Here is a 24,399-nt window from a genome sequence, read left to right on the forward strand (position 1 = left end):
AGATGCCAGTCAATTTCCCTCCTGTTCCCACTCTAAATCACTGACAACTTCCACTGAGCTACCCCTTCTGCGTCCTACTTGACACACCCCTCATGGATGTATGGTGCACACACTCATAAAGGTGATATGGTGGCATACGGAAGTGGAACAATTGTGGCTGCAATAGGGCCTCATGGGCCAATAAGAGGGCCCATTTCTAGCATTACTGCCACGGATCAGTCAGGTTTGCTTTTCTGGGGGTATAAATGGTATAATACTGTTCCACTTTGTTCAGTCTTGGCGCATTTTACATACAAAAATCCACAATTTCAACTTGCTAAGGCTTTTTAACCCAGACAGATATTAAAATTCTGCAATGATAGAACTAAACTTCATCACTAGCAATAGAGTTCTATCATTACGCTTTTTTTTTACGATTTTTGGTCGCAAAGCCTTAGGACATTGACATTTCGTCGCGATCCGCTACCTTTAAGCGTGGGCGCGCCATAGTTTCAGGAACACGCCTTCTACAACCCGACTGATTTGGCATTCTCCTGGTCTCGGGAGTCTCGGTGAGCTGTATTCGTGCCGCTGGTAATTAATCAAGAACCCCAGACCGGCATGGAGAAGGTAAGATTTCGGATTCTTATATTAAACTTGGAGGAGAGGGGTGGGGTGGGCGCATATTGATTGACATTTCATGAAGTTATGTACAAGCTTCTAATTAGAGTTTAGCAGAAGGTCGGCCCGTATTCGACGTGGGGTGAGTTGGTGGGGTGAAATCTACAAGAGTCCGATCTTCCTAATTGAGGAATTATTGCCAGCCCATACGCTGTGTTCTCCTCTCTCCTTTTTTTACGACTACATAATGACCCAGCTTGAGATGGAAATGAAGCACGAGAGTCGCGGAAGATCTGGAAAGTGGGATTTGGTCATTGGCATGGTAAAGCCTGCCTGCTCATGTCAGGAAGACCCTGGATGGCGTTAAGAATAGATGCAGGTTCCGAAGGGCTCGGTTAACCGATAGATCGACACCTGGGATGTTGCTCCGTCGTCGACGCTAACTGTGTGGAGAAGGTACAGGTATGAAACCACCCACTCATGGAGGGAATACGGAGGTGGATGGGGATATGATGTTCTGGAGTATGTACTCCACTCGATGTATGTGCAATTTTGCTGGCATGTCTCAAAGCGTGCCTATCGAGTAGAGTGGTTGTGGCAAGCGATTGAGATTCGGAAGTGTAGATAGAGTTAGATTCTGTGAGATTCGGGGGTGTAGATAGGTACTCTACTCTAGAGGATCATAATCATGTAGAGTTCCGTGTTAGAGTTTGAAATCCCAAAGCAAATTCCCCGACGTAAGGCGTCATGTCACAAAAAGCTATTTTTGTGGCCCCCTGCCTACGAGGGAATAAAGAAGGTCTTCAAGGTTCGACCTTCCATCATGGCCTCGAAGATCACAAGATCTCGGTTTGAAGAGCGCACGGACATGCTGCGATCGAAATCCTTATCGTTATCTATCCGCCCCGCCGGGTGTTGGTTGCAGGCTTGCAGGAACACTCGGCAAGTACGTAACCTACATCGGAAAGAAAATAACAAAATAACAAAAAATCAATAGATAATCGGTTACCGCCGGATCTCTCTCTCTCTCTCTCTCACTCTCTCCCCCCTCTGTTTAGAGGAGGAGGATGGAGAGAAAGGGTCCAGGGAAACCTGAATGCTCGGACTTGATTCCCTCAGTTGACTCAGTTTCAGCCAGATTTGATTCTATGGAATGGAGCAGCTGACAGCAGGCATCATAGACTAGCTTTATAGATAGCTCGGAACCAAGTTCTCTTACTCCTACTCCTACTTCTCTCTTGTAATTGATCTTTCTTCGTCTTATCATCTCTCGTACTTGGGCATTGACAATTGCTACTTTATCGTGATATATTTCACCCCCCCAGAAGATACTCAACAAACAGCTCAATATCTTGGCTAGCTCCAGCCATGTTTGCTCCTACCCAGCGGACCCTTCTACGCACTCGTACACTACCTCTACGTACGATTCAGTCCTTGACAATCTTCAGGCTTCAATCGACGCTGAATTCATCCGCGGCGGCTGCAATCTCATCCTCATCCCTTCTCCACCCTCTCAGGAAGTAGTAAGTAAAGATGCCGAAGCTCCATTGGCCGCTCTTCCAGTAACGAGCCTGCTTCGCTCGCTGCTGCTACACTCAATCAGTTCCTCGCCGCGTGTCCTCAAATTGGGCACAAAGGTCATGCTGGCTAATCTCAACACAATGGATAAAAACTTCCTTCTCAAGCTGGCGGTCGATAAGACGTTCTATGTTCGCTCCCCAAAGAGTGTTCGCCCCCATGGTTAGGACACACAGCTAATATGCGCAATTAGGCCCAATTCTGCGCTGGAGCCACCGCCGCTGAGATTGCGAGCACAATTGAGAACCTCCGCTCCCTTGGATACGGGGGCGTGATTCTCTCATACGTCAGGGAGGCAGAAATAACTGACACTTCGGCAAGCACTGAACTTCAGAACATTAAACAATGGTTGGAGGGCTCCCTTAAAACGATACAATACGTTGATCCACGCGATTACGTCGCGGTGAAGTACTCTGGTGCTGGATCATCTTGCCTGCCGTTGCTGTCGCAGCACAAGAAGTGTTTCAACCATCCGGAGCTCGGAGCGTCGTTGATCAAGATCTGCGAAGCGGCGAAAGAGAGAGGTGTGAAGCTGCTTATTGATGCGGAGCAAGCGCTGATCCAGGATGGTGTTCATGGATGGACTTTGGTATGTTTACAGCTCAATTATCGTCATAGCCAAGAGCACGAGACTCATGCGCCTGATCATTGCTCTGTCCACTAGCTAGCTAAGCTTGTCCTCTGCACGGTCTTCCGACGCTAACCGAGGTGGCTTTCAGGAGTTGATGCGGCGCTTCAACACCAAGGAGAATGCGGTTGTCTACAACACATACCAGATGTAAGACCCCCGGATTAACTATCAAGCTCACCGCAACCCCTACCCTAGGCTCGTGCCCATCCCCCCCATGTGTGTAGCGCAAAGCGCAACGCATGCCGAGCGCAGAGCAATAAGAAATAAGGGGGTGGTCGCGAGCCTATAGCATGCACAAAACTTCAAGTTTGGAATTTGACAGTCTGGTTTAGGTATTTGAAGTCAACCCCGGAAATCCTCTGCCGGCACCTTGAGGTCGCACGCCGCGAAGGGTTCACTCTCGGTGTTAAGCTTGTGCGCGGAGCATATATCGGGTCGGACCCACGTGAGCTCATTCACGACACTAAAGCGGACACGGACCAGGCCTACGACGAGGCCATCCGATTGATGCTGACCGGCTCTCCAAAGTCAGCACCTGAATGGTCATCTGTGGACAGCTCCAAGTCGTTCTTTGACGGGCCCGTGCAGAAGATTCTGGGCGCCGAAAAGAACAAGGCAAAGGTCGACCTGGTGATTGCATGCCACAATAGAGAGTCAATCGACATGGCGGTGGCGCTCAGACGCACCATGCCGGCCCAGGAGTGTGGTGTTGGACGCTTGGTGTTTGCGCAGCTCTTGGGAATGGCGGATGAGCTGTCGCTGGGGCTGGTGGCCCAAGGGGCAAAGAAGGCGCAGGCGCAGAGTGACTTCGATATCGAGGTCTACAAGTATGCTGTGTGGGGCACCACGCAAGAGTGCGTGCGATACCTGCTGAGACGCGCGGAGGAGAATAAGGATGCTGTGGGTAGGAGCATCGAGCATAGGACTGCCGTGATGAAGGAGGTTTGGCGGAGAATTAGAGGCGGGTAGTTAATTGGCTAGCCCTAGCCTTGGGTTTGGGTTTAGGTTTGGAGCCGCTATTTTTTTGTTTTCTTTTTGTTTTCATAAGCGTTGCTTTTTTCTCTTCTTTTTATTTTCTTGGCTGGTTTATCCTTAAATTTCCACATCCACCTTTACGGGACGGGAACTGGGGGTTTGCAAATTAAGGTTTTTCTTCTTTTTATTCCCGCTTTTTTTCTTATTCTGGCCCTAGTTTTAGATCTAGATTTAGAGGATTCCCTTTGAATTGTGATTGGTATGTTATGTGATGGAGGGACGTTTCTTTTACTATAGTCAGTCTTAGATGTCACGCCTTAATAGAGTAACCATTCTAGAGTGCGATAATCATAGGAGATCACTCGGAGACGGGACCCATCTTGAAACGTGCCTCGGAAAGACTCCGAGTAAAAAGACGGTGGTCAATGTGCCCTAGGCCGGATATGGCAGTCGCTGGGTGCGGTTCCTGGATCGGGGTGGGTGAGAGATTCGCTAATCTTTAAGCTATTTTTGGATACGGGGGAAGTGGATCGTGGGCCGTGGTGGAGACGAGAGGAGGGAGAGGGGGGCTGGGCGTGGGAGAGGTGGTGGTGGTGGTGGGGGTGATAGGTAGGGGGCGAGCCCTAGCCCTGAGTTGTTTGCTTGGTAAAGAAGATCTGTGGAAAGGAGATTTGTGGCTGTGGCTGTAGAAACGGGCGGTGGTGGAGAATGGGATATATTAAGGAGATGTTACAGTATGTAATAATATTTTTCTTGGACGTATGTGCTTTGGTAGTGATGGGCATATTTGAAGGTGCAAAGTGACAAGGAGACGCTCGTATTCCCTTCGCCAATAGTCAATACTGGAATTTGGTGCTTGAGCTGTGTCTCGAGACTACATATCTAATCTTACTTATATACATATAGTTATATCATTTGCAAAATATCGTATTCGATCAGGAGGTGTTTTTGTTTCTGTCTATATACTGGACTGGTGAAACACGAGTCATAGTCGATGTTCTAACCAGATATTACATCGAGTCAGAGTAACTCGGTTTTTGACTCTTGTCGGTTCCATCAGGTTTCTTGACTGTTTCTTGGAACTTTATGTCTGTTTGGTCATAAGGCCTAGATTCGAGTCGTTCTTCTGCAGTTGTACCTTACTATTCCTGGCCTAACGGGGATCGTCAAACTAGCCCAATAGATACCTGGCTTACTTATCAGGTCCCAGATCAGGCTACGTCATGTCTACGACCTGCTCTACTCTAGTTAGAACAACATGTGCCATCAGAGACCAGCTGCTGCTTGAGACTTCTTCTCCTTCTTCTTCTTCCTCCCCATCCTCTTCTCAAGATCTTCCTTCATCATCATCAATGCATCCATCCCCTGTACAGCTGTGTGCGGTTCTCCCGAGTTTCATGTTGGGTGCAAGAACAGCTCACCCCCGTCCCGTCAACAGATCTGTGGATTCCAGACAGCATAACGCCACCGCAGAGCCATCCAGAAGCTCAGGGCCAGGGCCGTATCAAGCACGCCCCTCAATACTACACTTCACTGATTGGACATCACCCGCTATCACTCAGCCCCTACTATTCGTTGCCAAGAACGCTGCAGGGTTAGGGCTTATTACACCTTATTGCGACAGTTCTCCTGATTCAGGTCCGGCAGCAGCAGCCAGGGGTAGTTAGGAGTAAGAGCTGGGTAGAGCAGAGTACATGTATGCCCCCCCGGAGGTCCGAACAACCTTCTTTTCCCATAACACACACACATACACATCATACACACAACACATCCTGCAGCACTAGTCAAGCCAGACCGCGTCCAAAAAGAAAAAAATAATTATCTATGCCGCTCCTCGACCTCCCAAACGAGTTACTTCTGCAAGTCGCTCACGATGTCGATACCCCAACCCTCAGCGCACTCACACGGACAAACCGCCGCCTCGCGCATCTCCTCTCCGCGGACCTCCTCAACACCGCACTCAAGAACCGCCGGTATAGCGTTACGGCTATCTTTTTGGCAATAAGCTACAAGCAGGCTGCACGGATCAAGCTCCTCCTCGAGAGGTCGACGCAGATCACCATAACCAGTAAATATGGAACAGTCATATACGATAGTGGTGTTTGTAAGATATGGCACAAGGATATGAACCGCCTTGTTGACCGCCTTGTTGAAGAGGGAAACACAGATCTCGTAATATTTGACAAACCTTCTGGCCGCACAGCACTCCACTGGGCCGCCGCGTATGGCGACGCGGCCATGGTACGAAAGCTTCTATGTCTCGGTGCAGGTAAGAGCTATGTTCATGACCGGGCAGGAAAGACCCCGCTCCACTGCGCGGCAGCCAGTGCGAATGTTACAGTGGTGCGCGCCTTGTTAGAGCACAAGGCTTGGAAAGCGGGTGAGATCGACGCGGCCGATAAGGGCATTTATGAGCTGTGCGCACTACACTACGCCGTGCAGGCCGGGGACAGAACGACGACGGAGCTGCTGTTAAAGGGCGGGGCGCGGGCGGATATAGTGAATGTGTTTGGCGAGACGGCGCTACATATAGCGGCGCAGGAGCGGGACTTGGGGATGGTTAGGCTGCTGCTGGGGGCGGGCGCGGATGTGGATGCACAGGATTTTGATGGCGTGACGCCGCTGCACTGCGTGGTGGAGAATAATGATGTGGAGGTTGCGCGGGTGCTGGTGGATGCGGGCGCGGATATTCATAAGCCAAGCTCGTTCTTTGGCACGCCGTTTGTACAGGCGGTTGTGAGGTGGGGAGAGGACATGGCGAGGGTGCTGAGCGAGAGTGAATGGGAGAAGGTGAAGGGGAAATCAAGAGCGAGCATGATTGTCGAGCAGTTGCAGGCCAACCGCGCGAGAAGGAGAACGGGGGAGCTGTTTTAAGCACCCGCTAGCTACTTGAGCTAATTAAATGGGGATTATTTCTCTGTTTTCTGTTTTCTGTTTTTCTTGCGGTTCTCTTTTGCTCGTGTAGACTGTAAATGATTTTGCTGTATTTTTATGCTGTATTTTTATGGGATCAGGAGATTGGGAACTTTTGGGCGGGGTGGGATCATGGGCCCTCACTCGGGCGGGGAGGTCACGTTAGCGGGAAATGATTGTTTTTTGTGCTCGTGCTCCAGTTGGTCTACACCGTGCAATGAAACTGTGTGGTGAAAAGAGAGAATTTGAATATAATATGCGTGTGGGTATAGTAGAGGTGGGGTACTTTTGACCTGAGGGCTGTGATAGTCGGCCTGGCTCTTCATTTAATAACACCTCGCTATATATTCCCAACGAGTGATCCAGGCCTGAGTTGTGACTACATATATACTGCCACCACCACCAGGGCGTGGGGCCTGCTAATAGAGATAACCACTTAATCTTAACTGTCAATTGTATAGATCTAGTAGACATCTTACGAGCTGCCTTAGCACGTAGTGTACATTGAGCTAAGGTTAATTAATAGCCCACTCGGTCGGGCTCACCGACACGACGGTACCGCGGCTGTGCCACCAGTCGCACCACGATTTTATTCTCATCATATCATGTAGTTACATAATACCGCCGAGGCCTCCAAAGTTCTTGTGGATGTAATCATACCAGCAGGTATTGGAACTGGGAGGTGGAGGGGCAGTGGTGGGCGCGGGCCGAGCGGACACGAGCCCATATTCAAAAAAAAAAAAAAAAAAAAGCTCGAGCCTGGTAAGACATTAGTAATGATTACAGAAAGAGACAGCTGGAGCTGGGTGATTTTATATGAAAATATATCCCCTTTACTCATTCCGAGGTTGGCTATAGTACTAGGTGAGTAAATGATTATAATTTAACACTTAAACCAAAACCAACCTGACACCACAAGTCATATCGGAGTCTCTGGGGACTTGGTATGTTTTCTCTACCCTCACGGGTAGATTATCTTCTGCTCTGTTTGACCCCGCTTCATGGACCACTTTGAGTCATTTCATGCTGAAACCGGGTTTCTGAGCCTGGGATTGGAGTTATTTCCTCGAATTGGTTTATATTTGTAGATAGGATTAAGGATTTTTATGAGATTTTTTATCTGCTGGGAACCATTTTGTTTTGTGGAAGTTAGTATATATATATCACACACTATATTCTAATATTCTATGAATGTGATTGTTCCAAAATGCCTTCACCTCAACCCACCGAGTGATAACCCATGAACCTAACCTACAACGTACGTCCTAAACATAAAGCTTCACCATAAAACATATCACACAGAACAGAGAAATGACACCATGTATGTAACCTAATCATTTCAGCGACTCAGTCAAACGAAGACTCAGTCAACTCATCATAATTTTTATAACCCCGTAACCACAAAGGATAGGAAAGAGAAAAAAGAAGAAAGAAAAAAAAAAGCTACATCAACTAACTAGCTAGCTGGATCACGCGTAAATAAAAAATGAAGAAAAAAAAGAATAAAGAGTTTTTTTTTTGATCGTAGCAACCCTCATCCAGACCGACCCATAGCACGATTGGGAGGAAATGAAAGGAGGCCCCGCAAACCCCCAACCACCCCGCCGGATTCTCCTATATGCATGCAGAGGAGGAAAACCACGAAAGAAAAAAACAAAAGCGGGAAAAGCCAAAATCGAAGCAAACCGGTAGCGAATGATGGGGGTGACTATATAAAAACGAATGAATAAGCATGGGGCAGTAAGGTAGGTATAATACCGGGCAAAGATTGTAATAGGAGGGTGGATGGATAAAGCATAGACACGAAAGAAGTGCAACCACAACCAGGTTAATAAAGAAGGAAGAAAATAGCGCATGAATCCAGCCCTTGCACGGTTTGAAATAAAAGGTTAAACACAGCGAATGTAGAAGAAGAAGGGTATCGGTTAATACCGGTCCCAGCCAGCTAGCAATATCAAAATATATGGATTCGAAAGTGACCCCGCCAGAAAGAATAGAAGAAATATAACGGTAGATAAGATAAGATAGAAATAGAAACGACATCCTTAAGCAATATCGCTATCGCACCTGCAGATTGTTTTCGTTCGCCTTTCCTCGAAAACCATCGCCCTGTCGCTCAGGTGCGTCATAGTAAACATCGCTTCCCCCTCCATTTAGCCTGGGTATGATCGCAACGCCATTTTGGCCTATATCTCCGTTTTCCTGCGGCCGCTGTTGAGATGAACTTTCTACCCCTGTTTCATCGTACCGCCCACCCCTAAGTCTAGGTGTGGACGATTCCTCTGCTACTGCCCGCTCTTGCTCTCGCTGCAACTGAGCAATCCTCTCTTTATTACTGGTGATTGTTGGGGTCATGTCGCCCGTGAAATCTGGCGAGTTTCTGGAACGTGGATGATGGGGATTCTCTGGTAAGTGGTCTGTGGCGTAGTGGAATTGATAGGGATAGACGTCTTGGGAGGATGTTGAGAAAGTGGTGATTATAGGCGCAGTTTGTCCATTTGTACTGGTGCCTGTTGTGTCTAACGTGAGCTCGCCCTCCAAAGGCCCCGATTCTGCGGAGGAAGATGGGGTCATGGTAGCTGGATCCATGCGATCGTATGAAGTCTGGGCATCGCGAAAAAGACGAACATATTCTTCAGGAATTAGACCCGTATCTCCTGTAGCTCTATTAGTAACAATTTATTCGTTCACTTTAAATGGCTTGCTTTGCACAAGGAGAAATCCACATACCAGTCCTGGGATCCTGCGCAACCAACCACCCCTGTCCATGCCTATAGCTAACCCATACGATCTGTCCTTCTACCAAAGGAAGCTCATTCTCATTCTCACTCGTAAAATCAAACAATGCGACAGCCTTCCCGCTCATCTCCTCATCCGGACTCGTTATTTGAAATTGATAATCTCTGCTGAACCTGCTATCTTCGTCGTCATAGAGATCTTCGCCTTCCTCTTCGTCATCATATTCATGCCCATCCTCATCAGAATAGTGATATTGGTGAGAATTGTATTCGGGGTCGTCCGGGTCATATTCCTCCTCACCTTCTCCCTCATGGTTGTACATCTCATCACCAGGTTCTCCGCCGGCGAGATCCGTGCGGCGTCCAGCGCGGGTTGTGTAGTAATCTCCCCCAGGAGAGATACCGTTTTCGATCGCAGATCTTCGATCCCCTTCCCATTCGTCACCCTGTCCTCCCGCAGGAAAGTGTTGCGACGTATTGGGCGCCACTGCATTCTTACTCTGCCCTCTTAAATGATTACTCTGCATGTGCGCAGCAGAAGACTTATGCTTTCTGTGTTTCGGCAAAACAACAGGGCTCTGTAGATCCTCATCCTCACTCCACGGCGGACCATCGGAAAAGTTAAGGGGCGGTGGCTGGTTCGTGGATCTTTGTCGAGCTGCTGATGACTCCCATCCTCCAGAGGCGCTGGCAGAAGTGAGGTCGAAAGAAGGATGGGCGGGATCTGAAAGTCGACGGTACCCGCTGCCGCCGCCGGTAAACCAGGAGCTACCACCGCCAGGAGTATTCTCAAAATACTCGGAGCCGCGCTGTGAGCCAGCAGGGGTAGAAAGCCCTGAAGCGATGGAGGGGCCGTAATGTAAAGGATGTAGTGAAGGATAGGCGAAATCTCGGACGGAAGTATAGGACAGAGACGAAACGAATTGGGGGTTGAACGAATCGCGATTGGAAGACAGGGTCGACATAATGGAGATTCTGGTCGCCTGTGGAGGAGGGAACGACGGAATACGATGCTTACCTGGCTGCGGGGAAGCAGATGGAGAGGCAGTAAAGGTGAACGAAGGACTGGGGGAAGCAGGAGGTGGTTGGTTAGGTGTTGGGGGGTTCCTTGAGGAATTTGAGGAAGTGGAAAGTCGTTTTTCTGCCGAAGATGTGTTCGGTAGTAAATTCGAGTTCCGGACAGAGGATGGGACTGTGTTAGAAGTAGAAATAGATCGCTCTGAACCAGCAGTAGCCTCGGGGGATTCAGAAATGGTACACGTAGTCTGAGGACCTGGAGAATGAGGGGATGAAGTGGGAGAAGCCATAGTGATCACCTCAGAGTGTAAGGAGGAGAGGAAGGGGTAGTAAAATGAGGAGAAGTTGAAGTTGAGGTTGGTGAATGGGGGGAAGGGGGGTTGGAAGAGGGGCGATGTGAAGATGTGGGGGGGGGGGGGGGGAGGTGAAGATGGATGACGGCGGGGGAGGGGAGGGGACGCTATGTATGATGAACGGGGCTGGCAAGAGAACGTATGAATGAAAAGGAACGAAAGCAAAAACGCGATTATCCTAGTCTCCCAAACTCTGACTATCGGAGGATTGATTGTTATCGTGTGTACGGGTGGCTGTGTGCTGTCTGTACCTGGAGCAGTGCAGCAACGTATGGGCCTATGTACAGTAATGTGTATGTACCAGAGGGAAGCAAGTGTCGTTTGGAAACCTCAGTAACAATAACCAGCCAGTAACGACTACTGACGGTACAAAAGCGGGGAGTGGAACAGCGAGGTGCAGATAGATAGACAGATAGACAGTTGCACGCTACAGGGAGCAGCAGAGACAAACTGAAAGTGAGGTAGGCGGAGGAGGGGTCCTCCAGCGATCCGAGGGTGATTAATTGATTCTGATTGATGTTGTTCCGCGAGCGTGCCTGGCTGCTTGCGTTCTGTTCTGGATGGAAGACTTAAGGGAACAACAGACAACACCCCCAAAGGTCATTCTGATTTTACAACAACCCCCTCTCCTCGATCAAGCCATGCCAAACGCTGTCGCCGTCGCTTCATTTCCTGGGATCCAAAAAAGAAGTCTTTATCCATGATCTAACAGATGCCTGTATATCTTGTTACCTACATGTAGGTACTTTTTAATATGTACCACCTAGTGTCCAAGGACAACACTCTATCTGTTTACTCATTCCCCAAGAAACTCAACATTTACCGAGCGTGATACATGTGTATAAAGAACTTTTGGTGTAGGCACATACAGAAAACAAAAACATGAAAATAACAAGATAGAGATGTCTCAATTCTTTCGTTAGATACCACCTTCCCCTCTCGACAGGGTCCTCACTTACCTCCCCGGGAAAGGTCGCTTTCTGATTGCGCACTCCCATTCGCTTGTGTCTTTGGTCATAGACGCTTTTTTTCCTCGCGCATCGTCGTGCTCGTCTATTTTTAGATATGTATGGTGGCTTGGCACTGGTTTCTTGGCTGGCCCCTGTTACATCGTTGCCTTCCAACAATTTGAACCTCAACCTCTTTTTCATCCAAACAAACATCGGTTCATCATCACCATCTACCAAACAACATCGAGACGTTTACCAAGGTAGAGGCGATCATAGGGAAAATCCCCCATAGATTAGTTATCAGGTATATACTCTTCCATCTATCTGACTACCCCTTTGCTTATTCCGCGCCCTTGTTTCTTGCCCCTGCCTCGAGAAAAAAAAATTCTTAACATGATGAGCCTTAAAATATTGGAGCTGTCCTATGTCACTTCGGTGTCATTGAGGAGAGAACTAATTATACGCAAACTTCTGACTTCATTTCCCATATGTCCCTCCTGCATATCCCTTATCGTAAAACTTGTACCTGAACTAGTTGCTGACAATTTGCCTCCCTTGGTGAAATTTCAGCCAGCCACTATCACAGGGAAAGAAAAACCAACAAAAAAGATGCAGGCTCAGCCACCACAGCAGGCGTCATCAGCCATACTGGAAACATCTGCGCAAGCATCTGTCGATGGCTCTGAGAAGAAAGATTTCCCGCTGAAATTTTGTACTGTTTGTGCTAGTAATCAAAATCGGTTTGTCAACTTCTGCTTTGTCCCCTTATCCTCTCCCCCCCTCCCGCACACATTGATTCAACGGTTACCGCCACAACCCGTTAGAATGCATAGGTAGTGGTGGGGAAAAAAGTTTCTTGCTCTTCCCCCTATCACCAAATGTAGAATTTTCATTTCATATAAAGGCGAGGACCGAATGCGGATGATTTGAGATGAGTGAGTGAGTGGGTTAGTGAGGGCGGGGTGAGATGACTTTACCCCGCTACCGCTAGTACGGGGAGGAGAGAAGGTAACTCTCGCTACCCATACAGCGGGTGAGAGGCAAGTGCTGCGTATTGCATCACCTGGTAAACGGGGAGCCCGATGTTGAGCACACCCCAGCTGATAAATGCTGTTACGCTGCGGCGCGAAAGCAGCGGTTGTTTACCGCTTGGTGGTGGCCGGCGGCTATCAAAATCAAGTGTGCAACTGAGGGGTCAGCTCGATTGGAAAGCAATGATTGATACGCAGTGCTATCAAAAATCTCTCACTGCTCTCCACTACTCATCTCATATCTCCGATTCTCTTTCTCCCTCGGCAAGGAAAACCTGGAAATGATGATATTGTTATCAAACATACGTACAATAGCAAAAGAAACACAAATATGCACCTGCCTTACAATCATGATCCCCATAATAGCTATGACGCCTAAATACTGAGTCCATATCGTGCTATACAGTTCAATGGAAGCCCACCTCGTCCTCTCACTCGCATCCTACCCCGTGATCTCGTTCGGCACCGGCTCTGCTGTCCGTCTCCCTGGTCCGTCAATCGACAAACCTAACATCTATGCCTTCAACTCTACTACCTACGATGAAATGTATCAAGAGCTCAAGCACAAAGATCCGCGTCTTTACACTGCTAATGGACTCCTGGGAATGTTGGATCGGAACCGGCACATCAAAGGGAGCCCAGAAAGATGGCAGGACTGGAAAGTTGGCGTGCCGAGAAAGGATGGAGTTCAAGATGGGGTTGTTGACGTAGTTTTTACGTGCGAGGAAAGGTGCTGGGATATCGTAGTAGAAGGTTTATACATCCCTTCGTTCCTATGTTACTTTCTTTCGCCATATCTAACGAGTAAAATAGACCTCCTCAATCGCAATTCGCCACTAAACCGCCTCGTCCATATCATAAACGTGGATATCAAGGATAACCATGAAGAAGCCGTCGTAGGGGGCAAGGGTATTCTTGAGTTAGCTCATATGCTGACTGCCGCCGCGAAAGAAGAGAGGGAGAAGTATGGAGAAGCGTATATGAGGGATAGCGTGGACAAGAGGGTGCCAGAAGTTTTGGCCAGCTGGCAAGAAAAGTTTCCAAATCTTCCAGCGTTGTGGACGGTTGGATATTTTTAGGAATTTAAGGGCTTTTCCTTTTCTTTTTCTTTCTTTCTTTCTTTCTTTCTTTTTTCCCCTTTCTTGTCTTGAATTGGCGTATTCTGGGAGGTTCAATGAGCGGAATATTTAAATTGGCTGAAAATGTTTATTTCCTAAAGGTTTACGTACTAGGCTTTTTTTTTTCTCTTTGGGATAGTGGATGAAATAGGTAATAGGTACTGACTACTTTATGGAGTATAATGCAATAAGTATAAGTACCTATAACACATGGATTTAGTGTCCAATTCTGAATTCTTGAAGGTTTAAGTGCTACATGAGTATAGTACAATATGATATATATTAGTTGATGCGAGTGATCAGGCATGGTGCACTCGGATGTTACCCGGCCCGACCGGCCTAGGCTTGGCTGGATGCGCGTAACTTTGCCCTGCCCTGCTGTGTTCCAGGCACATCGAACTACTTCCAACATCCGTCATCTCTCAACCTCCCTAAAAAAAAACATCACCCCCCTTTGACTCCTTCACTCACTCCAACCTCACTATCTACTATACTCACCTCTAGACAGATACTCGGAGAAACATCCCCCCCCATAGCTACCTCTAAACTTACACAGAAACAAATACATAGCTACTAGCCAAGAGGATGCCTGCACCACCTCCCCCTCCCCCGCCACTCCCATCATTTGGGGGGGGACCACCACCACCTCCTCCTCCTCCACCGTCTGGTGGAGCTCCTGCTCCCCGTCCAACTGCAAATAGGGTATACCCCCCAACAAGACACCATAGATTACCATCATCTAACCTTCCAGTCCAGGGCGGCCTCAACAATGAAATCACAAGAGGTTTCAAGCTCAAGAAAGTCACACAGATAAACGACCGTAGTGCGCCTGCTGTTGCTGGAAAACCTACAGACAGCGCTCCGGTTAAGGGGCCCAGTTTGGGAGCACCCCCGGTCCCTGGGGGTGCGCCGAGAGTGCCGAGTGGAGCCGCACCAAGGATTCCCAGTGGGGGTGCTCCTAGCACTCCCGCGAGGTTGAGGGCGAGTAGTGGCAGTAGCAGCTATACTCCTGCGGAACCTAGCCCTCAGTTGGCGGGTTTGTTTGCCGGGGGTATGCCAACACTGAGAAGTACAAAGGGCGGAGTGAATACAGGTGGTGCGTGAATGAACCCCTAATCCCTGTTTTTTAGAAGTCTGGGCTGAGAAGCTGACTACGGAATAGCAAATCGTGATTCGGCGGTTTCAGATTCGTCAGACACCAATACAACACCGCCCCGGGCAGCCCCATCAATCCCGAGACTTCCAACTCTCCGGCCAACAGTTCATTCCGTCCCGAGCGCACCACATGGTATCCGAAAGCCACCACCGACACCTATTAAGAGGCCGAACTCATCCGCGCCTTTAAGGCAAGTGCAAAGCTCACCATCCAGTCCACCACGCGCTACCCCACCCCTGCCTCCACATGTACCTGGATCGCTAGCTCCTGGGCGTCCGCCAGTGCCGCCGGTTCGGAAGTCCCCATCCCCAACATCAGGTTACGGTGCACCAAGCTCCGCTCCACCGCCCCCGCCTACCGTAGCGCCGAGGCCACCGAGAAGCAACCCTCCTCCGCCTCCACCTCCGCCAACCAATGGTAACGGGGTCTCTTCAAGACCAGCAGCCCCGCCCCCCCCGCCTCCACCCGTGGCGAGAAGCTTTGTTGATCCGAGTACCTTCACACTGGGGGGAACAGGAGGAATTGGAGCCGGTGGGGCCAAGAAAATTGTCATTGACGATAAAAGATGGAAATTTAAGAGGGAGCAGGACCTACCAGACCCGAGGCCATTTACAGGCATGACGAAAGTTTATCGGAGTGGTAGGGGAAGTTCAGTGCCGCTCAATCTGGCGGCATTGGAGTAGTGTGCAAAAGAAGTACCGAATGGACAATTTGTTTTGAGTTTTTTTTCTTGGTTTGGACGTTTGGTTGGCTGGCTGCTTGTCTTTTAAAAAGGGTTTTTTGATTTGTAGTTTACATTTCCTTATTTCTTTTCTTTTCTTTTCCTTTCTTCTTTATGTTTTGATATCCTCTTGTCTTATTGGGTTGGTTCCGGAGTACGGATCTGTGTGAACTAAGTATCTCTAAGTAGAGAGCAAGGGGGTTTCGTCGTGAAGTTTTTCAACACTGTTTTTTTTGAATTCACATCCTGGATTTGACTAGTTTTGACCTCGTATAAATGTATGTTACTGTAGGCGTGATTAATAATATAACTCTCGGGAGATTAGTCCCGTAACCAAAATATCACTCAATGGCGTTTGTAGCATGTCCAAAATCAAATCATCACTGATTTTGTTCGCGGTAATGATGGGTGCCCTCCGCTATTCGGCGTGTCTAAATTATCTATTTCATAACAAAAAAATGTTGATGCTCCAGTAGAGATTTGAACTCCAGATCTTCGCATTACAAGTGCGACGCCTTACCCCTTGGCCACAAGAGCTGATGGTGACATGCCACTCAATTGGAATTTATCCTACTCATTTAGGTTAGTTGGGAATCGCCGTCCGCAACAACACCCTCAGTCTGTGAAAATGTTAGTTAATCTTTCATACGCGATTTTTATTGGTTTGCTTCTACCAGAGCATCGACTTACTTGGATTGTTTATTCGAGAGCCTACATGTAATTTATCATAAGCCCAAGATGAAGGTCCAGCACAAAAACCCGCTCCATGTGCGTGCCCTGTAGTCCCAAATAATTGAAAGGGCAAAACCCAAAATTTCGAAGCTTACCAGGTGGGGAAGATTAGGTGTTGGACTTGGCGTTAGCTAACTTAAATCGACCCCCGTAGTTTACGCCCTCTTCTGGAAAGGCGTAATTTTCGAGCGGAATTGAGAGCACCGATTTTGAGGATGACGGACTTTGCATGGCAGATTTTATGTAGAGTAGACTTGATGCTTATAGCAATGCTTTTTATGATATAAGTACATGGGGCAGCATCAACAGTGACAGTCTACAGGGTCTTAAGTGGTTCATGTTTGTAGCGTTTTTCTCGGTGTTTTATTTCGACAGTTGTGATTTTTTTCTGATTGCATGTTCTATCGTTCGTCATTTGAGTTTCTCAATCTAATCATAGTATGTAAGGTCATCGAGATGTTGTGGAGCGTCGTTGTGTAAATTAGACCACACACAAGTCACATTCCTTGTTCTAGGGCTTGATCATAGAAGATCACTCGATAGCAACAGACTAGCGGAGGGGCTTATGCGCCGTGTACGCGTATATTCCATTCTTCCACCCACCGAACAACCGAAGCCAAGGCCGAGTGATTACTCGTGAATTGTCAAAATGTACCCAAAAATTGATTGGATATAAGGTATGATATATAGCCTTTTTGCTGAAGATGGTGCGATCCGTCGATCGCGCTGCTTCACCTCGATTCGATGGCTGAGGGGAAACAAGGTCGATGAGAGATCGCCGTGTATGCATATAGACAAGTGAAACGTCAAGTTTCAGGTTTGATGCGCCCCGTCACGAATCCAACCGACGTTTCTTTTGATAAGGGTTTTTGTTTCCTAAACAGACCGTTTTCTGTAATATCCTGCAGCAAGCATATGTGGCCATGGTACCTCCGATCTGCTTACTGGCTATCGCGTTTCAGGTAGATATGTAAACATGGCACACTGGCCACTTGGAACCGTGGGCGTCCCTCTGATTGCTTTTTCTTCCGGAGTTCTTGTGGTACGTTGTTCTTTTTCTCTTCTGACATGATGCATTGTCTACAGCGCACGCACACACAGCCCTCTAGCTCCACATTGCCCCACTCGTTCGTTCAATGTTACCACAAAGGCCAAGAGAGTTCTCATGTGCTTCTGGTTTCCAGTTATCATTTTACCCTTCTTACGAATTATGCTGGCCATGGCATAGTTCGAACTTGATGGGTTTGATATAGATTCATGAGCGGTCACTCGCTTTGGGCCACGTAACTGATTGACTGACTGATAATTCATTAACTGTCACCAGACAACTGAGGTAAAGGAGGTAAATCTTTTAAAAAAATTAGATGGAGACGGTTATGCGTTAATCTGAGACAGACTGTTTATACTCCAAGAATTTCATGGCTTTATCACAGCTCATACCTGGTCACGCCTTGACTGGTTATAAGAAATTATGAAAATGTATGTTCTTTAGGGTGTACTTGTGTAGTTTGTGATTCACTCAGGCTACTGAGTAGCGCCAGTAAATTCGCAAGTGCTTGAGTTGTACTGATTAAACCTTGGGTGTGCATGTAGTGGACTAAAGTCTTGGATATGTAAATCATAATTGATAGGGATCTGCAGTGACAAACGAGAGCAATGAAACCATATGAAAGATTGAAATAACCGAGTGATTTAACTTAGGAATTGTAAGAGATAAAGAAAAAAGATAGAGCTTATGGCCTTCCCTCCTCTCTATAGTTTCTAAGAACGCCATTAAAACCGTAACACCTAAAATTCATTAAAGAAAAATCACCAGTTACGCCGCAAATCCATCAATACGATGAACTTTTAGCCCCCGCCTTTGTGACAACACCGCGGAAAATGCCAGACAATGAGGAGGCACTCGAATTCACTGAAACTGCCGAATAAAAGCTTGGGGCTTTGCTCTTATGACCCCGTTGGGTTCTTGCGCTATCAACTCGTGCTAGTGGGCGGTCTATCAAGTGTCAAAATCTGCATAGTGGAATTAGTTTAGGAGGCCTCTTACATGCATCGTGTTCTTTCAGAATACGGCAGGGGAATCCGCTTATTAACGAGACGTCGCATTCCTTGTCAGAAAGGGAGAGGAATATTCTCATTGAGTCCTCAGGGCCAAACATCGAGAAATTAATCTTCATCTCGAATGGCTTTCCCTTAGTGACATTATCAAACAAACTGTCTTCAGCTATGAGTTGCTGATCTGGAGTTCCTCTAGAGTTTCTCCTTTCGTTCATAAAAAACAGGTGATTCCGACGGGGCAAGCCATTCCGACGTGTCTCGAGCCGTTTGCACAGCCTTTTCAATGCATCAGAACCTGGCTCAAGTCGACAGAGTATAGTTCCTATGTGTACATTAATATTTTCAGGATTCTTTTAATTTTGTTGGAGATTTTAGAACGCCAAGTTACCTTCACAATCCCATTTATTCAATGTCCCTTGAGTCACCCTGGAAGACCCATCAAGCCTAAAGTTAAATAGGGAGGCTATGAGCTTTGTTGAAATTTGATCAATTAGTGGGTTGTTATAGCAGAAGTCCTCTGATGATCGCTTCAAGTTTGCCATCTGATCAACCTGATCAATCGTCGGGAGCTTGTTGGGAAGGTCAATATTTAAACGATGATATTTGGCAGCTTTATCTTCATCTTGTATGGGTAACGAGCGTAGAAAATTAGACCATGTCTGCTCGCAGCCCACGCTGCTCTCGATTTGTTGTGTGGCTATCTTGAGGAGAACTTTGGCAAATTCTAATGCCCCACGCTTTGCTCTTAACCGCCGGCCTTGTTTGTCCAAGTCAGGTTTAGGGGTTGGGTCATAACCGGTGCCAATAGAGAGTAAGATATCGGGGTGCTTATTTGCAAGGTTCGGCCACAAAAGCTTCCATTCCTGGTCAGCTACCACTACCGGATTATTGAACCTAAGACCTCCGTCATTGAAACTATATCCAGTTGGTTTATGAAAAAAGGGTTTGAAGAATCTCGGAGCGGCAGAGGTTGCGCGTGCACTAAAAAGAAGTTAGATTATATCGCACGTTTCTAAAGATCATATAACATGGTAACATTACGCTTCCCAGGTTTTCAGTTCCTGATGGCTATTCTCAGCTCGTAAGAAGTTGTATTTAATTTTTACTATTACTACTGTTAGTCCTAAAACGGTAACTAGACGGGTTCTATAATCAAAAGACTTACAGTCCTCAGTCAAGGGGCGGTTATAATTTGCAACCAAGTATGGATGTCCACTCGAAGAGATGGTGGTAACGCCTGCCCTCAACATTTCTGGGCCCCCAGGCTCTCTTTTACCTCCGAAGATAGACTCGTCCCCGAACTTTTCTTTTAAAACCCGATCAATCCCCCTAGTTTCGTACTTACTATGGTATGTCGCTTCAACAAGCGTTTTCATTACTGGCAGATCTGCCCCGGTGCGTTTTTGGAATGCTTGTTCAGAAAAATCACTAAAAAAGTTTATGCATTCAGTCACGCTCATTCTTTTCGATGCAAGCGCGAGCGCTATTATTCCTCCAGAGCTAGAAAGAAGAAAACTTCAGTTTAGTGATGCATGTGGTGATTGTACTTAAGCAGTCACATACCTTGTGCCGACTACGAGATCAAAGAAATCTTGGATTGGAACCCCAAGATTAATTTTTCTCTCTAAGGCTTCCAGTACTTTAAGCTGAATGATCCCCCGAATCCCCCCACTAAGTGTATATGGTCAGATACCACGGTACGATGTTTAGGCAGTAAGTTCCATGAATCATGGTTGGGGAGAAACCCACCCGTCGAGAGACAGAATTCGCAGGCCTGTGTGTTTTGGCCTTGTTTTATATTTCCATGGGATCTCCCATGGACTTTCCGTATTGCTACAGAGCGGACAAATACTAATTTCGCGCCAGAAACTGGAAGTAGATAAGGTTGAATAATTCTCGGCGCATCGCTCGCAGATTATGTGCCCGCAAGTCAGTGCGTGTATAGGCGTCCCCGATAAACAGCTGAAGCATGTTGTATGAGCTGTAAGAGGTGCTATGTCATGGTCTCCATGATCTGGCGTATCCCCCTTCCAGTTCCAATACCGGGCATATTTCTTTAGTACACGATTGCAGTGGTATTGGGCCACAACGGAAATGCCCTGTCCTGCGCTAAATTCTTTCAATAATCTGTCAAGTTCAGAAGATATCGTACGAATGAAGTTATCTCTTTCTTTGTTGGAATTCTCAATGTAAGCAGAGCTGAAATCCCCAACGCCAAATACTTTCCCGTCCTCCAACTGATGACCCTTTGAGTGTCCGGTGGCTACATTTGCGCAACGCCGGCCTTTCTTATCACGTTTTTCACATCGCCAATGCTTTTCATATACTTCTGCAAGAGCATCCTCGCAGAACTTTTGATATAACGGGAAAATCGTTGAGGCTTGGCCTATAGGTATCTCATAGCTCATATTAGCATGTTGACGGTACCAGGTAGACGCAGGAAAGCATGATCATGAGTTCATACCACCGTGCGGGTAACGGCTTCTGAAAGCATCCAAAAGAATACAGGAAGCAACAAGTGGAGCTAGAAGCTTGAACATGTCTGTTCCCGACATTTGAGGGCTTTGAGTCATGACATGAACGGCTGCTTTAGCGATGTGATCTTTGAAGGTTGAAGAAACGGGGTTATGGTGGAATGCCGCAGCAAGGAAGTTGAACGGTTTTGACGGGTTCTTCGAGAAGTGATGAAAAGCGTGTCTAAGATAGACATCTAGTTCTTCACTTGTCATAAGAAGTCCGGCTTTTATCCTTAAGTCGTAGGCTTTTTGAGATCCTTCTTCCATAACCTTATATAAAACCTTGTATTGTTGTTCGATGACTGCTGGCGATTCCTTTGCATGAGGAATACACACTATCTTAATGCCACTATAGTAGCACATAAGTAGCTCCTCTAGATTGTTGATGGTTTTCCCCAGGCTTCTCCATTTTTCAACACATTTTACCATGAAAGGGTCATCTTTGATGCATTCAGCACGCTTCCTCAATTGGTCGCCAGTTGTACCATCGATATCCCACCAAGGTGAAGCGATGTCCTACGTTAATGAGTTAGATTAGAAGCCTCTAAGGTACCGCAGATTTGTTGAAACGGACTAGGCATATCTTACCGATACCTCAAGCGCATTTACAACGATAACGGCGTACGGCAGTACAGGCTGATTAACTGACTGCTGAAAAACTTTATCTGCCCAACGGATCAATTTTGAAATCACATTTTCGAGAGTCCTGTCCAGAGATTAGTTATAGGTGTGCTTTTACAAATATATATAAGGTCTAATGCTCACCGAAAATTCCTAGTAACAAAACACACAACATCCGAGAACGTGAAAAGAACCCTAGGGTAGAGATTTTCTACCATCCATTGACGCGATTTCTCCTGTCCGCGCGCCCATGTAATTCCATTATCTCCAGGATCGTTTCTCGCGTGCCGCCTTTTTTGTCGGAAGTTTTTCACGCCTTGATAAGCTCTGGTGGCCATGGGGATCTTAGTACCGCCACTAAGACCTTCACAATCGGCATAGAAATACGGCCTATTGGTGTTATAGGTTATTGGGTCCGCAAACAAATGTACCGCATCACTGGTGGGCTCATCTAGTTCCCTAAATGTTCCCATGACGGGCACTTGGTCTGGTGCTAAAGTCGTATGTCGATGTATCTGAATTTATCAATTCAGTATAATGGTAAACCAAACTATAAAACGAGTGTGTAGATTCAATACCTTCATCAATGCATTTATTAGTGTACTCTTTCCATGGCCTGTTTCCCCGACGAAACAGGTGATGGAGGGATGCTGCGTTCCAGCTTCCATTTCAGTTTCTGATGCAAGTTTAACATAACGCCCGTAGTCATGAAAACAGGGCTTTCGTGAGTTTTCGTTGAACTCCACTCCGAACCATTTGGTATCAAAGTTATCTCTATGGAGTTGTTCCTGTCTTTTGGAATCTGTTTCTGGATTTAAGATCGAGTTGATTATTTCCCAAAGCCTCATGTCCGTTTTCTCATGATTTTTCCTCCCTCTGGCTCGAGGGTTACTCTTGTGAGCTGCCTGAGCGATCCAGCACTTATCGCAAAGCACAATGCAGCAAATGTTACACCAGGATAAGACTCCAACTTCTGGTTCCTGGCAAGCTTCGCATGTGTCCGAAGGCAATGGATCATTGTCGGCTTCGTATGGCGTTCTTGAACCACCATCCTCATCTTCTCTGGGGGTGCGAATATGAACTCCTTCAAAACTTTTGAACGATTCATTATCATCATCGCCTTCCTCACCATCTTCATATTCATCTTCATCATCCCCGTCATCATAATCTTCCCCTCCGTTGCTCGACCAAGAATCAATCTCGGAATTCGTAACTGATGACCTAGATTATCAACCCTAAATTAGCCATGTGCTGCGTGCGATTATTGCGTTTAGCCAAGTGATGAAATTGAGCGATCTACCTCCTTGAACCACTTATTGATATTCTTGAACCATATCTTCTTTAATTACCATCGTGTTAGTAATATAGAATTTGCATAAGGTTTTAAGTAACGGATAATACCGTAGAGATGAGGTTGTAGTAACTGAAGAGGACATATCGTCTTCAGAACCGCTTGATGCTCTATGCTCAAATTCTTCAAATGTTTGGCTAGTATCAATTGTTATTGTGCTATCCGCTCTCTCTCTTGCGCGTTGATTTGAAGCTTTCGTGGTTTCTTTCCATTTTTTGAATACATTCTTGACAGATGCGTTCATCGACATTTCTCCGATTATAAGCTTTAGGATGGTCAACGGTTTCGGAGTAGTATGAGAGGGCCTCCAGGCTTTTCTGCAATGTTAAAGTATATCCGTTCGACACCTGTTCTAGATAAGAACCAAAGGGAAGAAAAAGTCATGATTATACTAGAAAAAATGCGCTGGCAGCCAGGGCATCCCCAAGGCTGCGGTCAACGGTTCTTGTAACTCCAAAACAACAAATCAAACAGCGGAGACACGTAGATTCGACTGAAGGCTGAGAGAACATTCTTCATGCATACGATGTATGCACAATACCATGCCCAAACTGGGTTGGGTATTCTTATCGCCCAATGAAAGGTACAGCGATGTAACCCCGCTTCCAAACTCCAATTATCATGGATGTTCTTTATTCCAAAACTCTGTGGCTTCAACATATCATTTCTTGAAACACCCATCCTCACTAGTGGCAGAGTAACTGTGCGAAAGCTGATTCTTCCATTCGGTTCAAAGGACATTGTAGTCCGTGTTGATACTCCTCCCTTTAAACGCCATCAAATTTCATACAATTGACTATTGTCTAGCACAGCGTTTTGATGCAAAGAGTAGGTAGCTGTTGCGTCTCCGGGGTTGTACCCCTCCTAGGTGGGGTTTACCAACCGCATGTACCCCACGACTTTGCTTTAAGACACTGTCTCAACAATTCGGATGAATATCCCATTGATCAGATTCTCACGATCGATTGCTCCATGGTAGAGTATGAGACACCAAGTACCTATCACATACTCTATGTATGTGGCGTACATTTAAAAGCCTACATAGGTTCTCTGCCCCGCTGTTCTCGATAGCAGTACACACGTATCAGCACCGCAACCACCCATGTACTGGACCATGGTGTGACGCAAACTTATTGAAAACAACAGCTATCTTATGCAAAGTGATGATGTGGTTGGTTCAATGACTTCATAAACGAGACGAAAATTGTGCAAACGGATCCATCTTTATTGAAAGTTAGCGATTGAGCTCGGACGAGACTACATAGGTATCTATCACGAGCTCGGAATAATGAGTGGTAGGGCCTAGAAGCACTCTGTGTGGAAAAATTCTTTTTTCCTGA

At 46.8% G+C, this 24,399-nt stretch overlaps 7 protein-coding genes across 7 annotated transcripts; 4 read left to right on the forward strand and 3 right to left on the reverse strand.

Moving 5' to 3' along the window:
* Positions 1-1,423: 1,423 nt before the first annotated feature.
* Positions 1,424-3,778, forward strand: LAJ45_03863 (uncharacterized protein; the record flags this gene model as incomplete). The annotated part of the gene is made up of 5 exons (XM_046113445.1): positions 1,424-1,546; positions 1,926-2,309; positions 2,372-2,767; positions 2,898-2,956; positions 3,142-3,778. The coding sequence occupies 5 exons, from the start codon at positions 1,424-1,426 to the stop codon at positions 3,776-3,778; spliced, it is 1,599 nt and encodes a 532-aa protein (XP_045973174.1).
* A 1,830-nt stretch (positions 3,779-5,608) lies between these two features.
* On the forward strand, positions 5,609-6,658 carry LAJ45_03864 (uncharacterized protein; the record flags this gene model as incomplete). Its single annotated transcript, XM_046113446.1, has 1 exon — positions 5,609-6,658. The coding sequence occupies one exon, from the start codon at positions 5,609-5,611 to the stop codon at positions 6,656-6,658; it is 1,050 nt and encodes a 349-aa protein (XP_045973175.1).
* Positions 6,659-8,231: 1,573 nt separating this feature from the next.
* Positions 8,232-10,742, reverse strand: LAJ45_03865 (uncharacterized protein; the record flags this gene model as incomplete). The annotated part of the gene is made up of 3 exons (XM_046113447.1): positions 8,232-8,405; positions 8,765-9,354; positions 9,428-10,742. 3 exons carry the CDS (start codon positions 10,740-10,742, stop codon positions 8,232-8,234), a joined length of 2,079 nt encoding a protein of 692 aa, XP_045973176.1.
* A 1,128-nt stretch (positions 10,743-11,870) lies between these two features.
* LAJ45_03866 (uncharacterized protein) lies at positions 11,871-13,865 on the forward strand (the record flags this gene model as incomplete). Its single annotated transcript, XM_046113448.1, has 5 exons — positions 11,871-11,891; positions 12,048-12,059; positions 12,326-12,495; positions 13,193-13,539; positions 13,600-13,865. 5 exons carry the CDS (start codon positions 11,871-11,873, stop codon positions 13,863-13,865), a joined length of 816 nt encoding a protein of 271 aa, XP_045973177.1.
* A 624-nt stretch (positions 13,866-14,489) lies between these two features.
* On the forward strand, positions 14,490-15,743 carry LAJ45_03867 (uncharacterized protein; the record flags this gene model as incomplete). Its single annotated transcript, XM_046113449.1, has 3 exons — positions 14,490-14,606; positions 14,661-15,000; positions 15,067-15,743. The coding sequence occupies 3 exons, from the start codon at positions 14,490-14,492 to the stop codon at positions 15,741-15,743; spliced, it is 1,134 nt and encodes a 377-aa protein (XP_045973178.1).
* A 2,602-nt stretch (positions 15,744-18,345) lies between these two features.
* Positions 18,346-19,821, reverse strand: LAJ45_03868 (uncharacterized protein; the record flags this gene model as incomplete). The annotated part of the gene is made up of 5 exons (XM_046113450.1): positions 18,346-18,509; positions 18,561-18,893; positions 18,960-19,552; positions 19,613-19,676; positions 19,737-19,821. The coding sequence occupies 5 exons, from the start codon at positions 19,819-19,821 to the stop codon at positions 18,346-18,348; spliced, it is 1,239 nt and encodes a 412-aa protein (XP_045973179.1).
* A 601-nt stretch (positions 19,822-20,422) lies between these two features.
* LAJ45_03869 (uncharacterized protein) lies at positions 20,423-23,309 on the reverse strand (the record flags this gene model as incomplete). The annotated part of the gene is made up of 8 exons (XM_046113451.1): positions 20,423-20,552; positions 20,615-20,957; positions 21,036-21,603; positions 21,676-21,793; positions 21,853-22,223; positions 22,287-22,929; positions 23,009-23,047; positions 23,110-23,309. 8 exons carry the CDS (start codon positions 23,307-23,309, stop codon positions 20,423-20,425), a joined length of 2,412 nt encoding a protein of 803 aa, XP_045973180.1.
* Positions 23,310-24,399: the final 1,090 nt, after the last annotated feature.

This window comes from Morchella importuna (genome assembly GCF_003444635.1).
Source record: "Morchella importuna strain M04M26 chromosome Unknown Morimp01GS009, whole genome shotgun sequence".
In the NCBI taxonomy this organism is placed as follows: Eukaryota; Fungi; Ascomycota; class Pezizomycetes; order Pezizales; family Morchellaceae; genus Morchella; species Morchella importuna.